Below are 23,984 nucleotides of genomic sequence, written 5' to 3' on the forward strand. Positions count from 1 at the left end.
GGTGTAATCAGATCAGAGAATGTAGAGATGGAGCCTATATGCAGGGTGTAATCAGATCAGAGAATGTAGAGATGGAGCCTATATGCAGGGTGTAATCAGATCAGAGAATGTAGAGATGGAGCCTATATACAGGGTGTAATCAGAGCTTACAGAGAATGTAGAGATGGAGCCTATATACAGGGAGTAATCAGATCAGAGAATGTAGAGATGGAGCCTATATACAGGGTGTAATAGGATCAGAGAATGTAGAGATGGAGCCTATATACAGGGTGTAATCAGATCAGAGAATGTAGAGATGGAGCCTATATACAGGGTGTAATCAGATCAGAGAATGTAGAGATGGAGCCTATATACAGGGTGTAATCAGATCAGAGAATGTAGAGATGGAGCCTATATACAGGGAGTAATCAGATCAGAGAATGTAGAGATGGAGCCTATATACAGGGTGTAATCAGATCTTACAGAGAATGTAGAGATGGAGCCTATATACAGGGTGTAATCAGATCAGAGAATGTAGAGATGGAGCCTATATACAGGGTGTAATAGGATCAGAGAATGTAGAGATGGAGCCTATATACAGGGTGTAATAGGATCAGAGAATGTAGAGATGGAGCCTATATACAGGGTGTAATCAGATCAGAGAATGTAGAGATGGAGCCTATATACAGGGAGTAATCAACTGCTGTACAGGGTTTCAATAACTGCTACAACCAAGAATATTGTTACATTGCGTCCATAGGAATAGTGGCGCATACACATGGAGTAATTGCCACGAATCCAATCCTATAAAAGTCTTTTGCTGCACATTATTACCAACTGCTGCTAACAATTTTGCTACGGACTAATTGTGATTATACTATTGATACTGCTACCATTTGTTATATTATTTATCATTGTCACATTGTTCTTAATTGTCGTTATATTGTTGCTATCTATTGTCTTACATATCCATGTTATTTTTAATGAATAAAATTGCCTTTTCATGAACCCATAAATAGACTGCCTGCTCACTATCTTTATAAATTTTAAATCTCTTCACAAGTGACGAGGGTGAGTCACATTGAGCAAGAGCACCTGCTTAATCAGATCAGAGAATGTAGAGATGGAGCCTATATACAGGGAGTAATCAGAGCTTACAGAGAATGTAGAGATGGAGCCTATATACAGGGTGTAATCAGATCAGAGAATGTAGAGATGGAGCCTATATACAGGGTGTAATCAGATCAGAGAATGTAGAGATGGAGCCTATATACAGGGTGTAATCAGATCAGAGAATTTAGAGATGGAGCCTATATACAGGGAGTAATCAGATCAGAGAATGTAGAGATGGAGCCTATATACAGGGTGTAATAGGATCAGAGAATGTAGAGATGGAGCCTATATACAGGGAGTAATCAGATCAGAGAATGTAGAGATGGAGCCTATATACAGGGTGTAATAGGATCAGAGAATGTAGAGATGGAGCCTATATACAGGGAGTAATCAGATCAGAGAATGTAGAGATGGAGCCTATATACAGGGTGTAATAGGATCAGAGAATGTAGAGATGGAGCCTATATACAGGGAGTAATCAGATCAGAGAATGTAGAGATGGAGCCTATATACAGGGTGTAATAGGATCAGAGAATGTAGAGATGGAGCCTATATACAGGGAGTAATCAGAGCTTACAGAGAATGTAGAGATGGAGCCTATATGCAGGGTGTAATAGGATCAGAGAATGTAGAGATGGAGCCTATATACAGGGTGTAATCAGATCAGAGAATGTAGAGATGGAGCCTATATGCAGGGTGTAATCAGATCAGAGAATGTAGAGATGGAGCCTATATGCAGGGTGTAATCAGATCAGAGAATGTAGAGATGGAGCCTATATACAGGGAGTAATCAGAGCTTACAGAGAATGTAGAGATGGAGCCTATATGCAGGGTGTAATAGGATCAGAGAATGTAGAGATGGAGCCTATATACAGGGTGTAATCAGATCAGAGAATGTAGAGATGGAGCCTATATACAGGGTGCAATCAGATCAGAGAATGTAGAGATGGAGCCTATATGCAGGGTGTAATCAGATCAGAGAATGTAGAGATGGAGCCTATATGCAGGGAGTAATCAGATTAGAGAATGTAGAGATGGAGCCTATATACAGGGTGTAATAGGATCAGAGAATGTAGAGATGGAGCCTATATACAGGGAGTAATCAGATCAGAGAATGTAGAGATGGAGCCTATATACAGGGTGTAATCAGATCTTGTGCCGAAGTATAGTTTGGGCCAGTATCGCACACCTTACTGGGGGTATTTTGGTTCTGGGCCAGTATCGCCCACACGACTGGGGGTATTTTGGTTCTGGGCCAGTATCGCACACCTTACTGGGGGTATTTTGGTTCTGGGCCAGTATCGCACACCTTACTGGGGGTATTTTGGTTCTGGGCCAGTATCGCACACCTGACTGGGGGTATTTTGGTTCTGGGCCAGTATCGCACACCTGACTGGGGGTATTTTGGTTCTGGGCCAGTATCGCACACCTTACTGGGGGTATTTTGGTTCTGGGCCAGTATCGCACACCTTACTGGGGGTATTTTGGTTCTGGGCCAGTATCGCACACCTTACTGGGGGTATTTTGGTTCTGGGCCAGTATCGCACACCTTACTGGGGGTATTTTGGTTCTGGGCCAGTATCGCACACCTTACTGGGGGTATTTTGGTTCTGGGCCAGTATCGCACACCTTACTGGGGGTATTTTGGTTCTGGGCCAGTATCGCACACCTTACTGGGGGTATTTTGGTTCTGGGCCAGTATCGCACACCTGACTGGGGGTATTTTGGTTCTGGGCCAGTATCGCACACCTGACTGGGGGTATTTTGGTTCTGGGCCAGTATCGCACACCTGACTGGGGGTATTTTGGTTCTGGGCCAGTATCGCACACCTGACTGGGGGTATTTTGGTTCTGGGCCAGTATCGCACACCTGACTGGGGGTATTTTGGTTCTGGGCCAGTATCGCACACCTGACTGGGGGTATTTTGGTTCTGGGCCAGTATCGCACACCTGACTGGGGGTATTTTGGTTCTGGGCCAGTATCGCACACCTTACTGGGGGTATTTTGGTTCTGGGCCAGTATCGCACACACGACTGGGGGTATTTTGGTTCTGGGCCAGTATCGCACACACGACTGGGGGTATTTTGGTTCTGGGCCAGTATCGCACACCTTACTGGGGGTATTTTGGTTCTGGGCCAGTATCGCACACCTTACTGGGGGTATTTTGGTTCTGGGCCAGTATCGCACACCTGACTGGGGGTATTTTGGTTCTGGGCCAGTATCGCACACCTGACTGGGGGTATTTTGGTTCTGGGCCAGTATCGCACACATGACTGGGGGTATTTTTGATCTGTGGACTCCGTGTATCTTACATAATGGACCAGGATTAATGAGATGTGACACGAGCGCACATTCTGGCCATTAATGAGCGGCTATTTTTAGGCATTTCATCCAGGAATCCCTTTCTGCGCTGGTTTTTGCAGACCACAGTGGGGGACGGTTAGAGATCTGAGAGCCGCACTTTTCCTCAGCACTTCAAAGGACCCCGAGAAAACGTCCTGTGACTTGTGATCTTAGACTCAGCGGAGCTGGGGGCCCTATTAATGCAGGCATGCTCAACCTGCGGCCCTCCAGCTGTTGTAAAACTACAACTCCCAGTATGCCTGAACAGCCTGCAGCTATCCGCTTACAGCAGGGCATTGTGGGAGTTGTAGTTTTACAACAGCTGGAGGGCCTCAGGTTGAGCATGCCTGCATTATTGGGATTAAGACTAACGTCTCCACAGGTAGCATCGTGGGGACATTTGACCTGCGTGCATCGGTGAGGAGGCAGTCACCCCTGGGCCCTTGTATCTGAGGGGCCCAAAGGCAGTTCTACTGCATAACTGGAGAGCAGTACATGGTAGATGGTGGTTAAAAGGAGCTTCAGCTGCACCCTTTATAAAATAAAACCGTTTTGCTCTATTTATGAAGTCCATTTGGCCAGAAGAAAACCTTCAATGGCAGGCAGGTCATAGACATTGGCCACCCCATAGCCCTGGACTGCATGACGGAGAATATGGCATCTGAACAACCCCATCTGTTAAAGGTGATCATAGATAGATTGTTGGCATATTCCGCCATCTTGGTGTGGTCTTCTCATAGGTTTGACTCACCCTAGTCATTAGGTTGTCAGCAGATCGTGAAAGTCTTTGCTCTGACAACAAACCTGTAATGTCTGAGCCTGGTGAGTGCCAGCTGGTGGAGGTGGTTGTTGGGATGGCTCGTGGACAACTCTTCTGCTCTTTCTCTACATTTTGGGTCATTGAGTAGAAGTCATTGAAGAATGTTCCTCCACCACCATGCAACTTTCCTATCTGTTGGCCTTCAGATGTTGTGTAGTTCTATTGTAGTCGCTTATGTATGATATGTATGGCCACCATTTTAGTAGAAATCAGTGGTGAATGATGCGCCACCTCCATGCAAGTCTTATATCTAACTGCGCATGTTGTAGGACTGTTGTGTTAGCAGCTACTTTTGTTGGACTTTTAAGCTGTAGTTCGGGGGTCACCAGATAGAAGATGACTCCTGGGTTACTCTGGGGGGGAATAATTTTTCCACCCTCCTACAATATTGAGGTCTCCTGGAGTGTGTTGGCGTCAGCTGTAGCTTGTGTCACCATGTGTTGTGGGCTGGCCATCTTTTATCTTGTATATGGCCACCAGTTGGTAGAGATGACTTTTTGAGTGACCCTCTGGGTCATTCTGGTAGACCTCAGTGGTTTGCCCCACCATCACACAACTTTGACACCTCCCTGGATTGTGACTGTGGTGGGTTCTTGTGTCTCCATATAGAGCAGAAATCTCCATGTCTTAAGGTCAACAGATGCCGGATAATCTGAAGTAGTGCATCAGTTATTTATGGAAACCAAAGCCACTGAAAAAGTGGGTGTTGAATATTTCTGCCTGAGGTGATAGGACCCGGTATCCCCATGATGAATGACATCCAGTGACTTATCAGCCCAAATATAGCCCAAAAATGCCAAAAATATTCCCCAGAGAGATCTCATTTACTTCTGTCATTACGTTGATTTCTGGAAAAGTTTGGTGACTGCCAATAGGGCAGCCATTGAAGGGTGTCACCCAACTGCACAGGTCTCCCGAGAGACAAGTCACATACGTATATATGCCGTATACTGTCCTAACTTCCCATTGTCCTTTTAGATATACGGTAATTCCTCACCTTTTTTAACACCTCCTGTTTGCTGTCACTCCAGAGGCTCCATCTTACCCTATTGTGCTCTCAGAGCTGAGGGTTTGTTACAATAGAATCCTCTGTAAGCTTAGTAGCACAAGTCTCTACGGTCTTGGGATTCACTCTTTCCAAACTGACACACTGTAACAGATCTCCCCCATGAGTTGTGTGAGCTGGACATGATTGGGGTGGGATTTCAGCAAGCAGTTTCCACTGTCTTCCTACAAGCGGAGATCTGGGGAGACAGTGCCGGCCCTTTAAGGTCAGTCTGTAGGAGGTATATGTCCCTGCCCCCCCCCCCCCCCGGAGCCCCTCGATGTGCCGTCAGTCGTCAGATGGGAGATTTAATCTGACCACTTAACAGTTCATTAGTAAGGAAAGTGAGAGGGTCAGAAGGTGAGGGGCAATTACTGCGAGACCGAAACATGAGCACCCCTTCCTGTGGCCCTAATCCGGGCGATATGTCCTGTAGTGTCCGTCTAGCTGCTGCTGCCGGCAGATCTCGGGGACGTGGCCCCTTGGTGCTGTGGTTTTCTAAGATGGTGGACATTGTTATGGTGGTCCTACCATGGATGGATATATACACACACTGGAGCCTGTTCACATCACCCTTGGTTGGATGGGGCCCTGCTTCCACTGTGACCCCATTCATCAGAGGTCAGGATGTGTGTAGGTACCACCAGGAACCACCAATATTCTGATGTCTTGCGCTGATGGTCAGTTAGAGGGTTGGGTTTTAGGGGGGCATGACGCTGTTATCGGCTCAGTGTAGAATCCGTCTTGGGTGGTTGTACGAGGCATCTACACCGTTGCCTGGGAGGTCTAAGGGCAGAGCTGGTATGTGGTTACCACTGAGGTTCTGACCCGGCAGGAGAACATCAGCATGGAGCTTCTAATGCCTTCATCACATTCATGCAGGTTTAGCCCCAATACTTTGGTGACAGGACCCCTGAGATGTGGCCCTTACCAATCTGTGGGATCCAGTTGTCCACATGAAGTGATAGTTTGAGTACATTTCTTTTTCAGGATGAGACTGTCTAGAGGTGTTTGGGTGTCTTCTTTCTGAGGGCAGGAAACCTCAGAGCCTGATTATATTTGGATTCTGTGCACCCCTAGAATTCTATAGGCCCCCATCGTACCCCAGTATAGGCAGGTGTCGAGCATATAATGGCAGCATGCTATAACACAGGGATGTGACGGGTATTCTGCCTGTAGGAGTGAAGGTGGGGCCATAAGGAGCATGGTCTGTATTACACCATGGGCCTACGTCATGGCGGGATGACTGTGTGGAGCCGGTCCGCTGCCCCCCGTGCAGCAGTGAGCCCAGGGTCTGTACTGTGGGATGATGGTGTGTGGAGCCGGTCCGCCCCCGATGCAGCAGTGAGCACAGGGTCTGTACGGTGGGATGATGGTGTGTGGAGCCGGTCCGCCGCCCCCCGCAGCAGTGAGCACAGGGCCTGTACTGTGGGATGATAGTGTGTGGAGCCGGTCCGCCGCCCCCGGTGCAGCAGTGAGCCCAGGGTCTGTACGGTGGGATGATGGTGTGTGGAGCCGGTCCGCCGCCCCCCGCAGCAGTGAGCACAGGGCCTGTACTGTGGGATGATAGTGTGTGGAGCCGGTCCGCCGCCCCCGATGCAGCAGTGAGCACAGGGTCTGTACGGTGGGATGATGGTGTGTGGAGCCGGTCCGCCGCCCCCCGCAGCAGTGAGCACAGGGCCTGTACTGTGGGATGATGGTGTGTGGAGCCGGTCCGCCCCCGTGCAGCAGTGAGCCCAGGGTCTGTACTGTGGGATGATGGTGTGTGGAGCCGGTCCGCCCCCGATGCAGCAGTGAGCACAGGGTCTGTACTGTGGGATGATGGTGTGTGGAGCCGGTCCGCCGCCCCCCGCAGCAGTGAGCACAGGGCCTGTACTGTGGGATGATGGTGTGTGGAGCCGGTCCACCGCCCCCCGCAGCAGTGAGCCCAGGGTCTGTACTGTGGGATGATGGTGTGTGGAGCCGGTCCGCCCCCGATGCAGCAGTGAGCACAGGGTCTGTACGGTGGGATGATGGTGTGTGGAGCCGGTCCGCCGCCCCCCGCAGCAGTGAGCACAGGGCCTGTACTGTGGGATGATAGTGTGTGGAGCCGGTCCGCCGCCCCCGGTGCAGCAGTGAGCCCAGGGTCTGTACGGTGGGATGATGGTGTGTGGAGCCGGTCCACCGCCCCCCGCAGCAGTGAGCACAGGGTCTGTACTGTGGGATGATGGTGTGTGGAGCCGGTCCGCCGCCCCCCGCAGCAGTGAGCCCAGGGTCTGTACGGTGGGATGATGGTGTGTGGAGCCGGTCCACCACCCCCCGGTGCAGAAGTGAGCACAGGGCCTGTACTGTGGGATGATGGTGTGTGGAGCCGGTCCACCGCCCCCGGTGCAGCAGTGAGCCCAGGGTCTGTACGGTGCCCGGAATGATGGTGTGTGGAGCCGGTCCGCCGCCCCCGGTGCAGCAGTGAGCACAGGGTCTGTACGGTGGGATGATGGTGTGTGGAGCCGGTCCGCCGCCCCCGGTGCAGCAGTGAGCACAGGGCCTGTACTGTGGGATGATGGTGTGTGGAGCCGGTCTGCCGCACCCCCCCCCCCCCCCCCCGCAGCAGTGAGCACAGGGTCTGTACTGTGGGATGATGGTGTGTGGAGCCGGTCCGCCGCCCCCGGTGCAGCAGTGAGCACAGGGCCTGTACTGTGGGATGATGGTGTGTGGAGCCGGTCTGCCCCCCCCCCCCCCCCCGCAGCAGTGAGCACAGGGTCTGTACTGTGGGATGATGGTGTGTGGAGCCGGTCCGCCGCCCCCGGTGCAGCAGTGAGCACAGGGTCTGTACGGTGGGATGATGGTGTGTGGAGCCGGTCCGCCGCCCCCCCGCAGCAGTGAGCACAGGGTCTGTACTGTGGGATGATGGTGTGTGGAGCTGGTCCGCCGCCCCCGGTGCAGCAGTGAGCACAGGGTCTGTACTGTGGGATGATGGTGTGTGGAGCCAGTCCGCCTCCCCCGGTGCAGAAGTGAGCACAGGGTCTGTACGGTGGGATGATGGTGTGTGGAGCCGGTCCGCCACCCCCCGCAGCAGTGAGCACAGGGTCTGTACGGTGGGATGATGATGTGTGGAGCCGGTCCTCCGCCCCCGGTGCAGAAGTGAGCACAGGGTCTGTACTGTGGGATGATGGTGTGTGGAGCCGGTCCGCCGCCCCCCGCAGCAGTGAGCCCAGGGTCTGTACTGTGGGATGATGGTGTGTGGAGCCGGTCCGCCGCCCCCGGTGCAGCAGTGAGCACAGGGCCTGTACTGTGGGATGATGGTGTGTGGAGCCGGTCCGCCGCCACCGCAGCAGTGAGCACAGTGTCTGTACGGTGGGATGATGGTGTGTGGAGCTGGTCCTCCGCCCCCGGTGCAGAAGTGAGCACAGGGTCTGTACTGTGGGATGATGGTGTGTGGAGCCGGTCCACCGCCCCCCGCAGCAGTGAGCACAGGGCCTGTACTGTGGGATGATGGTGTGTGTAGCTGGAGCCAGTCTGATGCAGCAATGAGTTCAGGGTCTTTGAGGTTTCCTGCATGCCGGTGTGTCAAACGGGTCCGCCGCTCCCAGTGCCGCAGTGACTGTACGGTCCCCGGGATGATGGTGTGCAGCAGGTCCATCGCCCCTGAAGCAGCAGTGACTGTACGGTCCCCGGGATGATGGTGTGCAGCGGGTCTGCCGCCCACGGAGCAGCAGTGACTGCAGAGTCTGTACGGTCCCCTGGGTGATGGTGTGCCGCGGGTCTGCTGCCCATGGAGCAGCAGTGACTGCAGAGTCTGTATGGTCGAGGCCTGGATGATGGTGTGCCGCGGGTCTGCCGCCCATGGAGCAGCAGTGACTGTCTGGTCCCCTGGGTGATGGTGTGCCGCGGGTCTGCCGCCCATGGAGCAGCAGTGACTGTCCGGTCCCCTGGGTGATGGTGTGCCGCGGGTCTGCCGCCCATGGAGCAGCAGTGACTGTCCGGTCCCCTGGGTGATGGTGTGCCGCGGGTCTGCCGCCCATGGAGCAGCAGTGACTGTCCGGTCCCCTGGGTGATGGTGTGCCGCGGGTCTGCCGCACATGGAGCAGCAGTGACTGTCCGGTCCCCTGGATGATGGTGTGCCGCGGGTCTGCCGCACATGGAGCAGCAGTGACTGTCCGGTCCCCTGGATGATGGTGTGCCGCGGGTCTGCCGCCCATGGAGCAGCAGTGACTGTCCGGTCCCCTGGGTGATGGTGTGCCGCGGGTCTGCCGCCCATGGAGCAGCAGTGACTGTCCGGTCCCCTGGGTGATGGTGTGCCGCGGGTCTGCCGCCCATGGAGCAGCAGTGACTGTCCGGTCCCCTGGGTGATGGTGTGCCGCGGGTCTGCCGCCCATGGAGCAGCAGTGACTGTCCGGTCCCCTGGGTGATGGTGTGCCGCGGGTCTGCCGCCCATGGAGCAGCAGTGACTGTCCGGTCCCCTGGGTGATGGTGTGCCGCGGGTCTGCCGCCCATGGAGCAGCAGTGACTGTCCGGTCCCCTGGGTGATGGTGTGCCGCGGGTCTGCCGCCCATGGAGCAGCAGTGACTGTCCGGTCCCCTGGGTGATGGTGTGCCGCGGGTCTGCCGCCCATGGAGCAGCAGTGACTGTCCGGTCCCCTGGGTGATGGTGTGCCGCGGGTCTGCCGCCCATGGAGCAGCAGTGACTGTCCGGTCCCCTGGGTGATGGTGTGCCGCGGGTCTGCCGCCCATGGAGCAGCAGTGACTGTCCGGTCCCCTGGGTGATGGTGTGCCGCGGGTCTGCCGCCCCCGGTGCAGACACATGTGCTGGACTGTTTGCTGGCAGCAGAATTCTTCAGGAATCGGAGGTTTCTGGTGCTTCTCCAGCGGAGCCTGCGCTCTCTGCGGCCGCTGCCTCCATGCTCTTCTCCGGCTTCACCATTTGACCCTCATTCCTTTTCAGGTTTCAGACACTTTCTTCAGGGGTAGCAGTGGGGCGCAGCTGCAGCCAGCCCAATGTGAGGATCTGGTAGACTCCCTTCACCACATCCTCTCGGCTATTCTAGCTCCTCTGTGTATTATACGGAGTCCTGCCAAGTTCCCGGCCGTAGGAGAGGAACGCAGAACATGTCTGACAATCCAACGCAGTGTAGAACCGGGACCCACACCCCCACATAACTACTACTCGCAGCATTGCCAGGAGGTGGCTTCATCGCCGCCTTTACAGACGGTCTACTCGCAGCATGCTGCATTTTTTTTTCTCCGGCCAAAATCCTGGAATACTTCCCGGATCCGGTTTTCTGGTCTGTGCTTCTGCAGACTTTTAAAAATGTGAAAAAAAATAAATACCGAATCCGTTTTTCCAGATGACAACAGAGACTAATCCAGTATTTCAATGCATTTGTCAGACAGATCCGGCAACTGAACTGCCTGCCGGATTCTTCTAACGCTAGTGTGAAAGTACCCTTATCCTGATATACATCCTGTATTATACTCCAGAGCTGCACTCACTATTCTGCTGGTGCAGTCACTGTGTACATACATTACTTATCCTGTACTGACCCTGAGTTACACCCTGTATTATACTCCAGAGCTGCACTCACTATTCTGCTGGTGCAGTCACTGTGTACATACATTACTTATCCTGTACTGATCCTGAGTTACATCCTGTATTATACTCCAGAGCTGCACTCACTATTCTGCTGGTGCAGTCACTGTGTACATACATTACTTATCCTGTACTGATCCTGAGTTACATCCTGTATTATACTCCAGAGCTGCACTCACTATTCTGCTGGTGGAGTCACTGTGTACATACATTACTTATCCTGTACTGATCCTGAGTTACATCCTGTATTATACTCCAGAGCTGCACTCACTATTCTGCTGGTGCAGTCACTGTGTACACACATTACTTATCCTGTACTGATCCCGAGTTACATCCTGTATTATACTCCAGAGCTGCACTCACTATTCTGCTGGTGCAGTCACTGTGTACATACATTACTTATCCTGTAATGATCCTGAGTTACATCCTGTATTATACCCCAGAGCTGCACTCACTATTCTGCTGGTGCAGTCACTGTGTACATACATTACTTATCCTGTACTGATCCTGAGGTACATCCTGTATTATACTCCAGAGCTGCACTCACTATTCTGCTGGTGCAGTCACTGTGTACATACATTACTTATCCTGTACTGACCCTGAGTTACACCCTGTATTATACTCCAGAGCTGCACTCACTATTCTGCTGGTGCAGTCACTGTGTACATACATTACTTATCCTGTACTGACCCTGAGTTACACCCTGTATTATACTCCAGAGCTGCACTCACTATTCTGCTGGTGCAGTCACTGTGTACATACATTACTTATCCTGTACTGATCCTGAGTTACATCCTGTATTATACTCCAGAGCTGCACTCACTATTCTGCTGGTGCAGTCACTGTGTACATACATTACTTATCCTGTACTGATCCTGAGTTACATCCTGTATTATACCCCAGAGCTGCACTCACTATTCTGCTGGTGCAGTCACTGTGTACATACATTACTTATCCTGTACTGATCCTGAGTTACATCCTGTATTATACTCCAGAGCTGCACTCACTATTCTCCTGGTGCAGTCACTGTGTACATACATTACTTATCCTGTACTGATCCTGAGTTACATCCTGTATTATACTCCAGAGCTGCACTCACTATTCTGCTGGTGCAGTCACTGTGTACATACATTACTTATCCTGTACTGATCCTGAGTTACATCCTGTATTATACTCCAGAGCTGCACTCACTATTCTGCTGGTGCAGTCACTGTGTACATACATTACTTATCCTGTACTGATCCTGAGTTACATCCTGTATTATACTCCAGAGCTGCACTCACTGTTAAGGTTCAAGGCTACAATCTTCAGTTCTGTGTTTCCTGATTTGTATTAGAAGGGCTCATGCACACGACTATGTATTTTGCGGTTCGCAAAACGCTGATCCTCAAAAAATGACATCCGTATTGCATCCGGGTTTTTTGCGCATTCATTGTAACAATGCTTGTCCTTGTCCGCAAAAAATAGGACATGTTCTATTTTTTTTTATTTTTTTTGTAGACCGGACGTGCGGATACAGAATGCAGTCATTTCCTTTTTTTTTGCGAACCCATTGAAATGACTGGTTCCGCATACAGACCTATAAAAAAAAAAACACTGAACGGAAATGGAAGAAAAATACATTCATGTGCGGGAGCCTTAGGGCTCATGCACACAAACGTATTTTCTTTCCGTCTCAGTTCGTTGTCCTATTTTCCGCATTACGGACAAGGATAGGACTGTTCTATTAGGGGCCGGCTGTTCCATTTCACAAAATACAGAATGCACACGGACGTCATCCGTGTTTTGCTGACTGCAAAATACATACGGTCGTGTACCTGAGCTCTTAAGATTAGAACTGTTTCCAGTAACATTGAGCAGAATTGTGAGTGCAGCTCTGAAGTCAGATGAATTTTCACTCCTGCTCTGGTCGCCGTCTTTAGGGTCTGCGGCGCAGTGAGCTGTACGCAGCTGGGGACTGTTACAGCCTGCAGTGAATGGAGCGACCCTCCTGTCACCCCATCTGTTTCCTACTCGGGAAGGTTTCGCTCTACAAACAGGATTTAGGGTTTGACGCAGCGGCTGAACGTCAGAAAGTGACTTCAGATGGCGGCGCAGGGATCGGGGCCGCTGCCCGCGCGTGACGCTGCGTCAGCACAGAGCAACGCCACCCAAGACTGTTACGCGGTAGCGCAGCCAGAGGACATGAGGCTGAAAAAGAACTGGGGGCCGACGTAAGCCGGCGCGGGCGTGCGCAAGACGGAAATAGTCTGAACCCTCTTATCGGCCGCACAATCTGCGGGGCGACCGCTCCTGTCGCGCTCCGTTGACGATTCACAAAACACAAGGCGTCAGTCACGTCAACACATTCCTCGAGGGCTTAAAGGAGCGCTCCGTCTTCTGTCACTAAAAATCCATTGCTGATTTTACCAAAACGTAACTTCAAGATCTCTGCTTGCCGTCAGTGAGGAGGCTGAAAACCCAGTAAAGACCGAACGCTTCTTACAGCTGAGGGTTTGTTATGGTTTTACAGTTACACGTTTAAGTTCTTTCTTTGCCATTTTCGAGATCCCTGCTTGCTGTCAGTGAATATGAAGACCGTGCAGTCAGTTTCAGAAAACAAATTCTTGCCTAATAATTCACCCGGCTGAGGGTTTGTTACAATGTGTAAGTCCGGACAGTCATCTGTTATGTGAACACATCAGCAGCACACGGCCCTCCCCTGTCCTGATGGTTTGTTACAATGTATCAGTGCAGGTGACAGGTCTCAGTCTGCAGCGCAGAGATTTGTGTGGACTGATCAGCAGCACACAGCCCTCTCCTGTCCTGATGGTTTGTTACAATGTATCAGTGCAGGTGACAGGTCTCAGTCTGGAGTGCAGAGGGTTGTGTAGACTGATCAGCAGCACACAGCCCTCCCCTGTCCTGATGGTTTGTTACAATGTATCAGTGCAGGTGACAGGTCTCAGTCTGGAGCGCAGAGGATTGTGTAGACTGATCAGCAGCACACGGCCCTCTCCTGTCCTGATGGTTTGTTACAATGTATCAGTGCAGGTGGCAGGTCTCAGTCTGGAGCGCAGAGGATTGTGTAGACTGATCAGCAGCACACAGCCCTCTCCTGTCCTGATGGTTTGTTACAATGTATCAGTGCAGGTGACAGGTCTCAGTCTGGAGCGCAGAGGATTGTGTAGACTGATCAGCAGCACACGGCCCTCTCCTGCCCTGATGGTTTGTTACAATGTATCAGTGCAGGTGACAGGTCTCAGTCTGGAGTGCAGAGGATTGTGTAGACTGATCAGCAGCACACAGCCCTCTCCTGTCCTGATGGTTTGTTACAATGTATCAGTGCAGGTGACAGGTCTCAGTCTGGAGCGCAGAGGATTGTGTGGACTCATCAGCAGCACACAGCCCTCTCCTGTCCTGATGGTTTGTTACAATGTATCAGTGCAGGTGACAGGTCTCAGTCTGGAGTGCAGAGGGATTGTGTAGTCTGATCAGCAGCACACGCCCTCTCCTGTCCTGATGGTTTGTTACAATGTATCAGTGCAGGTGACAGGTCTCAGTCTGGAGCGCAGAGGATTGTGTAGACTGATCAGCAGCACACAGCCCTCTCCTGTCCTGATGGTTTGTTACAATGTATCAGTGCAGGTGACAGGTCTCAGTCTGGAGCGCAGAGGATTGTGTAGACTGATCAGCAGCACACAGCCCTCTCCTGTCCTGATGGTTTGTTACAATGTATCAGTGCAGGTGACAGGTCTCAGTCTGCAGTGCAGAGGATTGTGTAGACTGATCAGCAGCACACGGCCCTCTCCTGTCCTGATGGTTTGTTACAATGTATCAGTGCAGGTGACAGGTCTCAGTCTGGAGCGCAGAGGATTGTGTAGACTGATCAGCAGCACACAGCCCTCTCCTGTCCTGATGGTTTGTTACAATGTATCAGTGCAGGTGACAGGTCTCAGTCTGGAGCGCAGAGGATTGTGTAGACTGATCAGCAGCACACGGCCCTCTCCTGTCCTGATGGTTTGTTACAATGTATCAGTGCAGGTGACAGGTCTCAGTCTGGAGCGCAGAGGATTGTGTAGACTGATCAGCAGCACACAGCCCTCTCCTGTCCTGATGGTTTGTTACAATGTATCAGTGCAGGTGACAGGTCTCAGTCTGGAGTGCAGAGGATTGTGTAGACTGATCAGCAGCACACAGCCCTCTCCTGTCCTGATGGTTTGTTACAATGTATCAGTGCAGGTGACAGGTCTCAGTCTGGAGCGCAGAGGATTGTGTAGACTGATCAGCAGCACACAGCCCTCTCCTGTCCTGATGGTTTGTTACAATGTATCAGTGCAGGTGACAGGTCTCAGTCTGGAGCGCAGAGGATTGTGTAGACTGATCAGCAGCACACAGCCCTCTCCTGTCCTGATGGTTTGTTACAATGTATCAGTGCAGGTGACAGGTCTCAGTCTGGAGCTGCAGAGGATTGTGTAGACTGATCAGCAGCACACAGCCCTCTCCTGTCCTGATGGTTTGTTACAATGTATCAGTGCAGGTGACAGGTCTCAGTCTGGAGCGCAGAGGATTGTGTAGACTGATCAGCAGCACACGGCCCTCTCCTGTCCTGATGGTTTGTTACAATGTATCAGTGCAGGTGACAGGTCTCAGTCTGGAGCGCAGAGGATTGTGTAGACTGATCAGCAGCACACGGCCCTCTCCTGTCCTGATGGTTTGTTACAATGTATCAGTGCAGGTGACAGGTCTCAGTCTGGAGCGCAGAGGATTGTGTAGACTGATCAGCAGCACACGGCCCTCTCCTGTCCTGATGGTTTGTTACAATGTATCAGTGCAGGTGACAGGTCTCAGTCTGGAGCTGCAGAGGATTGTGTAGACTGATCAGCAGCACACAGCCCTCTCCTGTCCTGATGGTTTGTTACAATGTATCAGTGCAGGTGACAGGTCTCAGTCTGGAGCGCAGAGGATTGTGTAGACTGATCAGCAGCACACAGCCCTCTCCTGTCCTGATGGTTTGTTACAATGTATCAGTGCAGGTGACAGGTCTCAGTCTGGAGCGCAGAGGATTGTGTAGACTGATCAGCAGCACACAGCCCTCTCCTGTCCTGATGGTTTGTTACAATGTATCAGTGCAGGTGACAGGTCTCAGTCTGGAGCGCAGAGGATTGTGTAGACTGATCAGCAGCACACAGCCCTCTCCTGTCCTGATGGTTTGTTACAATGTATCAGTGCAGGTGACAGGTCTCAGTCATGGAGCGCAGAGGATTGTGTAGACTGATCAGCAGCACACAGCCCTCTCCTGTCCTGATGGTTTGTTACAATGTATCAGTGCAGGTGACAGGTCTCAGTCTGGAGCGCAGAGGATTGTGTAGACTGATCAGCAGCACACAGCCCTCTCCCTGTCCTGATGGTTTGTTACAATGTATCAGTGCAGGTGACAGGTCTCAGTCTGGCAGCGCAGAGGATTGTGTAGGACTGATCAGCAGCACACAGCCCTCTCCTGTCCTGATGGTTTGTTACAATGTATCAGTGCAGGTGACAGGTCTCAGTCTGGAGCGCAGAGGACGGTGTAGACTGATCAGCAGCACACGGCCCTCTCCTGTCCTGATGGTTTGTTACAATGTATCAGTGCAGGTGACAGGTCTCAGTCTGGAGGTTGCCCTTGCTCACAGAGGATTGTCTAGGCTGGATACAACTGTAACAATCCCTCTGCTGTGTTAGGTTTTAGATTAGGTTGCAAACAAGAATTACAAGCAGTACATTTCCTCTTTGCAGCTGCCGTCTTGTTGAGGTTTCTGGGGACGCATTCTGATGTCAGTGGTCCAGACGCCCCTATTCACACCTGAGTGAAAACCACTCAGGCGGCTCCTGGAAAAGTGATGGAGACACAAGGAGGCGGCGTGGAGGTATCGGGGAGAAACCATGGATTGGACGGGTCCTGAAATAACACTGGACGTGTCTGTGTGCGCGGAGATAAGATGCCGCACATTCCAGCAGGACACGCTTATCAATCATGGAACAACACGGCTACATTGTTTACATTATTCATCTCCTCCAATCAGACGTGTCTGTCAGCGCCGGCGACTTCTCGTGTGCCAGAACCGCAGAAACCACGTGGAGCTAGTGAGGACATGAACGTAGACAGGGAGTAGGATGGGGGGGCTGTAAAGGGTGACTGGGGAGGCAGCACAGGGTGATGAGGGGGGAAGGGATGGAAGGGGGGACTGCAAAGGGTGATGGGGGAGGGTAATATGGGGTACTGCAAAGGGTGACAGGGAGGGTTACAAGGGGACTGCAGAGGGTGACAGGGTGGGCTGCAAAGGGTGATGGGGGAGGGTAATAGGGGGTACTGCAAAGGGTGACGGGGAGGGTGACAGTGTGACAGGGAGGGTTACAAGGGGACTGCAGAGGGTGACAGGGTGGGCTGCAAAGGGTGACGAGGAGGGGAGCGATGGAAGGGGGACTGCAAAGGGTGATGGGGGAGGGTAATAGGGGGTACTGCAAAGGGTGACGGGGAGGCTGACAGTATAACAGGGAGGGTTACAGGAGGACTGCAAAGGATGACGGGGAGGGTGACAGGGTGGGCTGCAAAGGGTGACCGGGAGGCACCATAGGGTGATGAGGAGGGACTGCAAAGGGTGACAGGGTAGGGTAATAGGGGGTACCGCAAGGGGTGATGGGGAGGGTGACGAGGGGACTGCAAAGGGTGACGGCGGAGCGTGATTGGGGGTACTGCAAATGGTGACGGGGAGGGTGACAGTGTGACAGGAAGGGTTACAGGGGGACTGCAAAGGGTGACGGGGGACAGTGATAGTGGGTACTGCAAAGGATGACGGGGAGGGTGACAGGGTGGTATGCAAAGGGTGACAGGGGAAGGTGATAGGGGAACTGCAAAGGGTGATGGGGGGACTGCAGAGGGTGATAGGGAGAGTTACAGGAGTACTGCAAAGGGTGACGGGGAGGGTGATAGTGGGGGCTGCAAAGGCTGACCAGGGAGGGTGACAGGGGGGACTTAAAAGAGTGATGGGGAGGGTGACAGGATGACAGGGAGGGGAGGGGGACTGCAAAGGGTGACAGGCGTACTGCAAAGGGTTACTGGGGAGGGTGACAGTTGGGACTGCAAAGGGTGATGGGGAGGCAGCACAGGATGACTGTAAAGGGTGACTCGGGGAGGGTGACAGGGGGAAGGGTTGGAGGGGGTGATGGGTGAGGGTGACAGGGAGGCAATACAGCGTGATGGGGGGCACTGCAAAGGGTGACTTGAGGGAAGAGTAAGAGGGGGAACTACAAAGGGTGACCAGGGAGGGTGACAGGGGGGACTGCAGAGGGTGACGGGGGAGGCAGCACAGGGTGAAGTGATCCTGCCCTGGCTGCATTGTATGGGAAGAAGTCTTCACGTCTTGGGATGAAGGTCTGGGGCAGCAGGAGGCAGCGCAGGGAGGTGTCCTGACATGCTTGGTTTTTCATACAGAAGTGGGTCTTTTATATAGTGGTGGTCTCATAAGAGTGAAGGGCTCTTCTGGGTCCCCTCAGCTTTCGTGGTCTGGCACTAGCTCCTATCCTTCTTATTCCTTTTCCTCCGACTCTTCTTTTTTCTCACTCTGATTCTTCTTCCTGCAGTTTCCTCTTTATAATAACTTTGCTTTCTTTTGTTCATCTTACTTCCTATTTATTTGCTTCCTTTACCTCCTATTGTTATGCTTCCATCACTTCCCTCTTGTCCGTTGTCCTCACTGCGCCTTCTTTCCTACTTCCTCATCACTATAAACCTTCTATCACATCACTTCTTCCTACACCTTCCATTTCTTATTATCTCTCTTCTTCCTTTATTTTCTTTGTTTAATTCTTATTAATTTTTCTCTTCTACTTGCATTTCTTGCTCATCACTATGATTTTTTCCCCTACCACTTCCTTTTCCATTCTTCTTCGTTTTCCTTCCACTTCCCTTTTTATTCCTTGCAACATTCTTAATGTTCCCCTTTTTCTTCCACTTCTTCATCATCGCTACGCTTTTTTCCAACCCTGTATTTCTTTTCCTGACACGTTTCCCTGTTCCTTTTCTCCTTCCTAATACACTTCTTTTTTGATTTCCTGCTTTTCATCCTTTCATTCTTTGAACTTACTTTTTTCATCATTACTCCTCTTTCTTTTCCTTTCCACCTCCCCTCATATGAAAGGCATAGGAGTGATATTTACAATAATTCAACCACATTGAATTTAAAGGGGAACCTGTGTATAGAGCTGAGGACATGGGCTGCTAGATGGCCGCTAGCACATCCGCAATACCCAGTCCCCATAGCTCTGTGTGCTTTTATTGTGCAAAAAAACCCGATTTGATACATATGCAAATTAATCTGAGATGAGTCCTGTCCCTGAGAAGAGTCCTGTCCCTGAGAAGAGTCCTGTATGTGAGATGAGTCCTGTATGTGAGATGAGTCCTGTATGTGAGATGAATCCTGTATGTGAGATGAGTCCTGTATGTGAGATGAGTCCTGTATGTGAGATGAATCAGGGACAGGACTCATCTCAGGTTAATTTGCATACATATAAAATCGTTTTTTTTGCACAATAAAAGCACATAGAGCTATGGGGACTGGGTATTGTGGATGTGCTAGCGGCCATGTCCTCAGCTCTATACACAAAATCCCGGTGACAGGTTCCCTTTAAGTTTAAGTATGTTAAGGGCTACTTTCACACTAGCAGCAGCCTTCTCCGGCAGGCTGTTGCGTGCAGGCTATTGCGTGCCGGATGCGTGCCGCCGGAAATCTGCTCTGTCATGTTGCAGTTTCATGTTGCCGTGCTGAGGCCAGACCTCCGGCCTGTCCCCGTTATGGTCAATGGGGGCAGAGCGGACTTCCGGCAGCACAGTGCACTAGCGGCTGCCGGAGAAGGCTGCTGCTAGTGGGAAAGTAGGCAAATCCATCATCCTGGGGTGACGTTATCGGATGGTACCCCTAAGTTATGCTGCCCAGACACTGTAGGGTAAGATGGATCCTACGGGTATTGTATCTGTAAACACTGCGGTTTGTTAACCCTTTACAACACTATAATTTTCCTAATGAGATCTTCCATTCTTTAATCTCCCTACTTTTCTCCTCCTGTTCCACTTCCTCCATTCTTCCGTATGTTCTCTTGATCCTCTTTTACCTCTTCCTTCTATTCCTCCTCCTAGTCTCCTTTTTCCCATATTTCCTCTCCTTCTTTTTCCTCTTCTTTCCTTCTTTCTCAGCCCTCTTCTTCCTTTACTTTCTCTGATTCTCAACTTCTTGCTCCTTTTCCTTCCTTCCTTCCTTCCTCTGCTTTTTCTTTCCCCTTCTTCCTTCCATTTCAAAATCCTCCTATTTTTCTTACACTCCTTTCTACTTCTCTGTTTCTTTCCTTTCTATTGATCCTCTTTTTTCTATTCTTCCTTTTGCTCATTCTGTTATTTCTCTTTCCTCCTCCCGATACTATTTATTCCTTCTGCACTCCCCTTTTCTTTACTTCCTCCTCCTCTTTCATTCCTTTTCTCATCCATTTTCTTCTTTTTCTTTCTCTTCACCTTCTCCTGTCTATTTACTTTCACTTTTTATTTGTCATCTTTCATCTTCTTTTTCTGTTTCTTCCTATTATTCCTCCACATTTTCTATTTTTTATTCTTCATTTTCCTCATCCCCCTTCCCTTGCTTCCGATCTCTCCAATATCCATCCTCTTCTTTCCTTTTCTAATTTTCTCTTACTAATTCATACTCTTCTTTAATTATACTTCCTCTCTTTCTTTTTTGCTCTCTCCTTACTCTTTATCTTCTTACATTTCCTCATAATATTCCTCTTCACGCACTTTTCCTATTCCTCTTCCCTTCTCATTCTCTTCCTTTTACTATTATTCCTTATTACACTCTTCTTCTCTTTCTCATCTTGCTATCTTTCCTCCGCATTCTCTTCTTCCTCTGCTTTTTTATCTTCTTTTTCTTACTCTTTTTATTATTACTATTCACCCTCTTTTTCTTTTATCCTTTTTTCACTCCTTCCCCTCATTCTCTTCTTCCTTATCTTCCTATTATTCTTTTGTGTCCTATTCTTCCTCTTTCTTGCCCTGCTCTCTGTCCTCCTAATTCTCCTGTTCTGATCCTTCCTCTTTTCACTAGTTCTTACGCCTCCTCTTCCCTCCCTACCCTCAATATTCATTTCTTCTTCTAATTCCTTTTCTTTCTGTCTTTCCCCTTATTCTCTTCTTACTTTTCAGCCTCTTCTTCCACCTCCTCTTCTTTTTATCTCTCCTCCTAATTCTCTTGTTCCTAGTTTTCTCTTTTTTTTTTCTCTTTTTTTTTATTGTTCTTATTCTTCCTCTTTGCTCCCTCTCTTCAATATTGATTTCTTCTTTTAATTCCACTTCCCTCTCTTATTTGTCTTTTCTCTCTTTCCTTCATATTCTCTTCTTCCTTTTCTTCCTATTATCCCTCCTGTTCTTCCAGTTCCTCATCTTGCTTTCTGTCTTTCATATTGTTTGGTTCCTATTGCAGCAGCCTTCCAGGGCGGTGCAGGAGAAGGATGAGAGTGGTGATTGTTGCCTAGATGGTGGTAGTAGTACTCGACACTCCACAGTGCTAATCTCTCCTCTAGCTCTCCCCAGTGCAGTGACTGGAGGGCACACCCTTTCTTACCTGGAGGTACACCCTGGTATTTGGGCTCCAGCCTGGTGGTAGTTGGTTTACCCTTGATGTTAGGTGTTTGTCAGGGTGCAAGGCAGGAGTGTGGGTGCAGCAGCCGATGTATGGTGGAGTCAGTAACCAGTACAGGTGCTATCAATGAATAGGTCTCTCTTCAGTAAAGTACAGAATAGGAGTTGCAGTACATCACAGCAAACCATATAATACAGTGCAGTTCATCCCCAATGGCAGTGTATGGATATCAGCAATAAATGGGGGTTGTAGTACTCTTTCACTCTGTGTTTCTATGTCTTTCACCAGAACCATATGCAGGCAGTGAGTTCCCAGTAATTGCTTCTGCAAATTCCCAGACTGTGGGGTGCAGATTTAAGATACGGCTGGCTGAACCATGTCAAAGTGTGGAAAGATGCGCTGGCACAGTAGTAAGGTCTCTCTCTGCCATAAGTGTGCATAATACCTTGCTGACTGACCCCATTGCCCGGCCATATTGATTCCGGTCCCTTTAACTTCCTTCTCTCTCTCTGGAGTATTTTAATGCAGCAATTGTTCTTTAGCTGTAAAAGTTTCAGAGATGGTGTCTCTGGAACTGGAGGTGTTGTGTCTGTAGAGCATTCTAACACACGTCTATTCTGTTCCTCTGCTAACAACAGACTCCTCAAAGGGTGGACCCTGGTCCACCTCCCTAGAAACCCAACCTATAAAGACAGGTTTAAACTTACTTGTCTATGCAATACAATTATTTCTCTCTGTCTTCCTCATTTTCTGGTTTCTATTCTTCCACTTCCTCTTTTTTCTCTCTGTCCTCCTCATTATCTAGTTCCTATTCTTCCACTTCCTCTTCTCTCTCTCTCTTCCTCATTCTCTGGTTTCTATTCTTCCACTTCATCTTCTTTCTCTCTGTCCTCCTCATTCTCTGGTTCATATTCTTCCACTTTCTCTCGGCCCTCCTTATTCTTTGTTTCCTATTATTCTACTTCCTCTTCTTTGTCTCTGTCATCCTCATTCTGTGGTTCCTATTCGAACCACAGAATGAGGAAATCCAAATTCATCTTCTTACTCTCTGTCCTCCATAATCTATTGTTCCTATTCTTCCACTTCTTCCTCTCTGTGCTCCTCATTCTCTGATTCATATACTTCCACTTCTTCATTCTCTCTGTCCTCCTCGCTCTCTGGTTCCTATTCTTCCACTTCCTCTTCTTCCTCTCTGTTCTTCCCATTCTATGGTTCATATTCTTCCACTTCCTCTTCTTTCTCTCTGTCCTCCCTATTCTCTTGCTCATATTCTTCCACTTTTTCTTCTTTCTCTCTGTCCACCTCATTCTCTGGTTCCTATTCTTCCATTTCCTCTTCTTTATCTCTGTCCTCCTCATTCTGTGATTCCTATTTTTCCAATTCATCTTCTTTCTATCTATCCTTCCTATTCTCTGGTTCCTATTCTTCCACTTCTTCTTCCATCTCTGTCCTCTTCATTCTCTGGTTCCAATTCATCCACTGCTTCCTCTCTGTCCTCCTCATTCTCTGGTTCCTATTCTGCCACTTTCTCTTCTTTCCTCATTTTCTGGTTCCTATTCTTCTACTTCTTCTTTCTTCAGTGTCTGGTTCCTATTCTTCCACTTCCTCTTCTTTCTCTCTGTTCTCCTCATTCTCTTGCTCATATTCTTCCACTTTTTCTTCTTTCTCTCTGTCCACCTCATTCTCTGGTTCCTATTCTTCCACTTCCTCTTCTTTCTCTCTGTCTTCCTCATTCTCTTGCTCATATTCTTCCACTTTTTCTTCTTTCTCTCTGTCCACCTCATTCTCTGGTTCCTATTCTTCCACTCCCTCTTCTTTGTCTCTGTCCTCCTCATTCTGTGCTTCCTATTTTTCCAATTCATCTTCTTTCTATCTGTCCTTCTCATTCTCTGGTTCCTATTCTTCCACTTCTTCTTCCTCTCTGTCCTCCTCATTCTCTGGTTCCAATTCATCCACTGCTTCCTCTCTGTCCTCCTCATTCTCTGGTTCCTATTCTGCCACTTTCTCTTCTTTCCTCATTTTCTGGTTCCTATTCTTCTACTTCTTCTTTCTTCAGTCTCTGGTTCCTATTCTTCCACTTTCTCTTCTTTCTCTCTGTCCTCCTCATTCTCTTGCTCATATTCTTCCACTTTTTCTTCATTCTCTCTGTCCACCTCATTCTCTGGTTCCTATTCTTCCACTTCCTCTTCTTTGTCTCTGTCCTCCTCATTCTGTGCTTCCTATTTTTCCAATTCATCTTCTTTCTATCTGTCCTTCTCATTCTCTGGTTCCTATTCTTCCACTTCTTCTTCCTCTCTGTCCTCCTCATTCTCTGGTTCCAATTCATCCACTGCTTCCTCTCTGTCCTCCTCATTCTCTGGTTCCTATTCTGCCACTTTCTCTTCTTTCCTCATTTTCTGGTTCCTATTCTTCTACTACTTCTTTCTTCAGTCTCTGGTTCCTATTCTTCCACTTCTACCCTGTGTCCACCTCAGTCTCT

At 49.9% G+C, this 23,984-nt stretch overlaps 1 protein-coding gene across 1 annotated transcript; it reads right to left on the bottom strand.

Annotated features, from left to right (window-relative positions):
• Window positions 1-23,058: 23,058 nt before the first annotated feature.
• On the bottom strand, window positions 23,059-23,484 carry LOC122922888 (U-scoloptoxin-Sm5a-like). The gene has a single exon (XM_044273642.1). The coding sequence runs from the start codon at window positions 23,482-23,484 to the stop codon at window positions 23,059-23,061; it is 426 nt and encodes a 141-aa protein (XP_044129577.1).
• Window positions 23,485-23,984: the final 500 nt, after the last annotated feature.

Source organism: Bufo gargarizans, unplaced genomic scaffold (assembly GCF_014858855.1).
Source record: "Bufo gargarizans isolate SCDJY-AF-19 unplaced genomic scaffold, ASM1485885v1 original_scaffold_1020_pilon, whole genome shotgun sequence".
Classification (NCBI taxonomy): Eukaryota; Metazoa; Chordata; class Amphibia; order Anura; family Bufonidae; genus Bufo; species Bufo gargarizans.

Excerpts from the sequence above, each read along its gene's own strand:
- LOC122922888 (XM_044273642.1), bottom strand. The coding sequence starts at position 23,484 with ATGAGGAGGACAGAGAGGAAGCAGTGGATGAATTGGAACCAGAGAATG.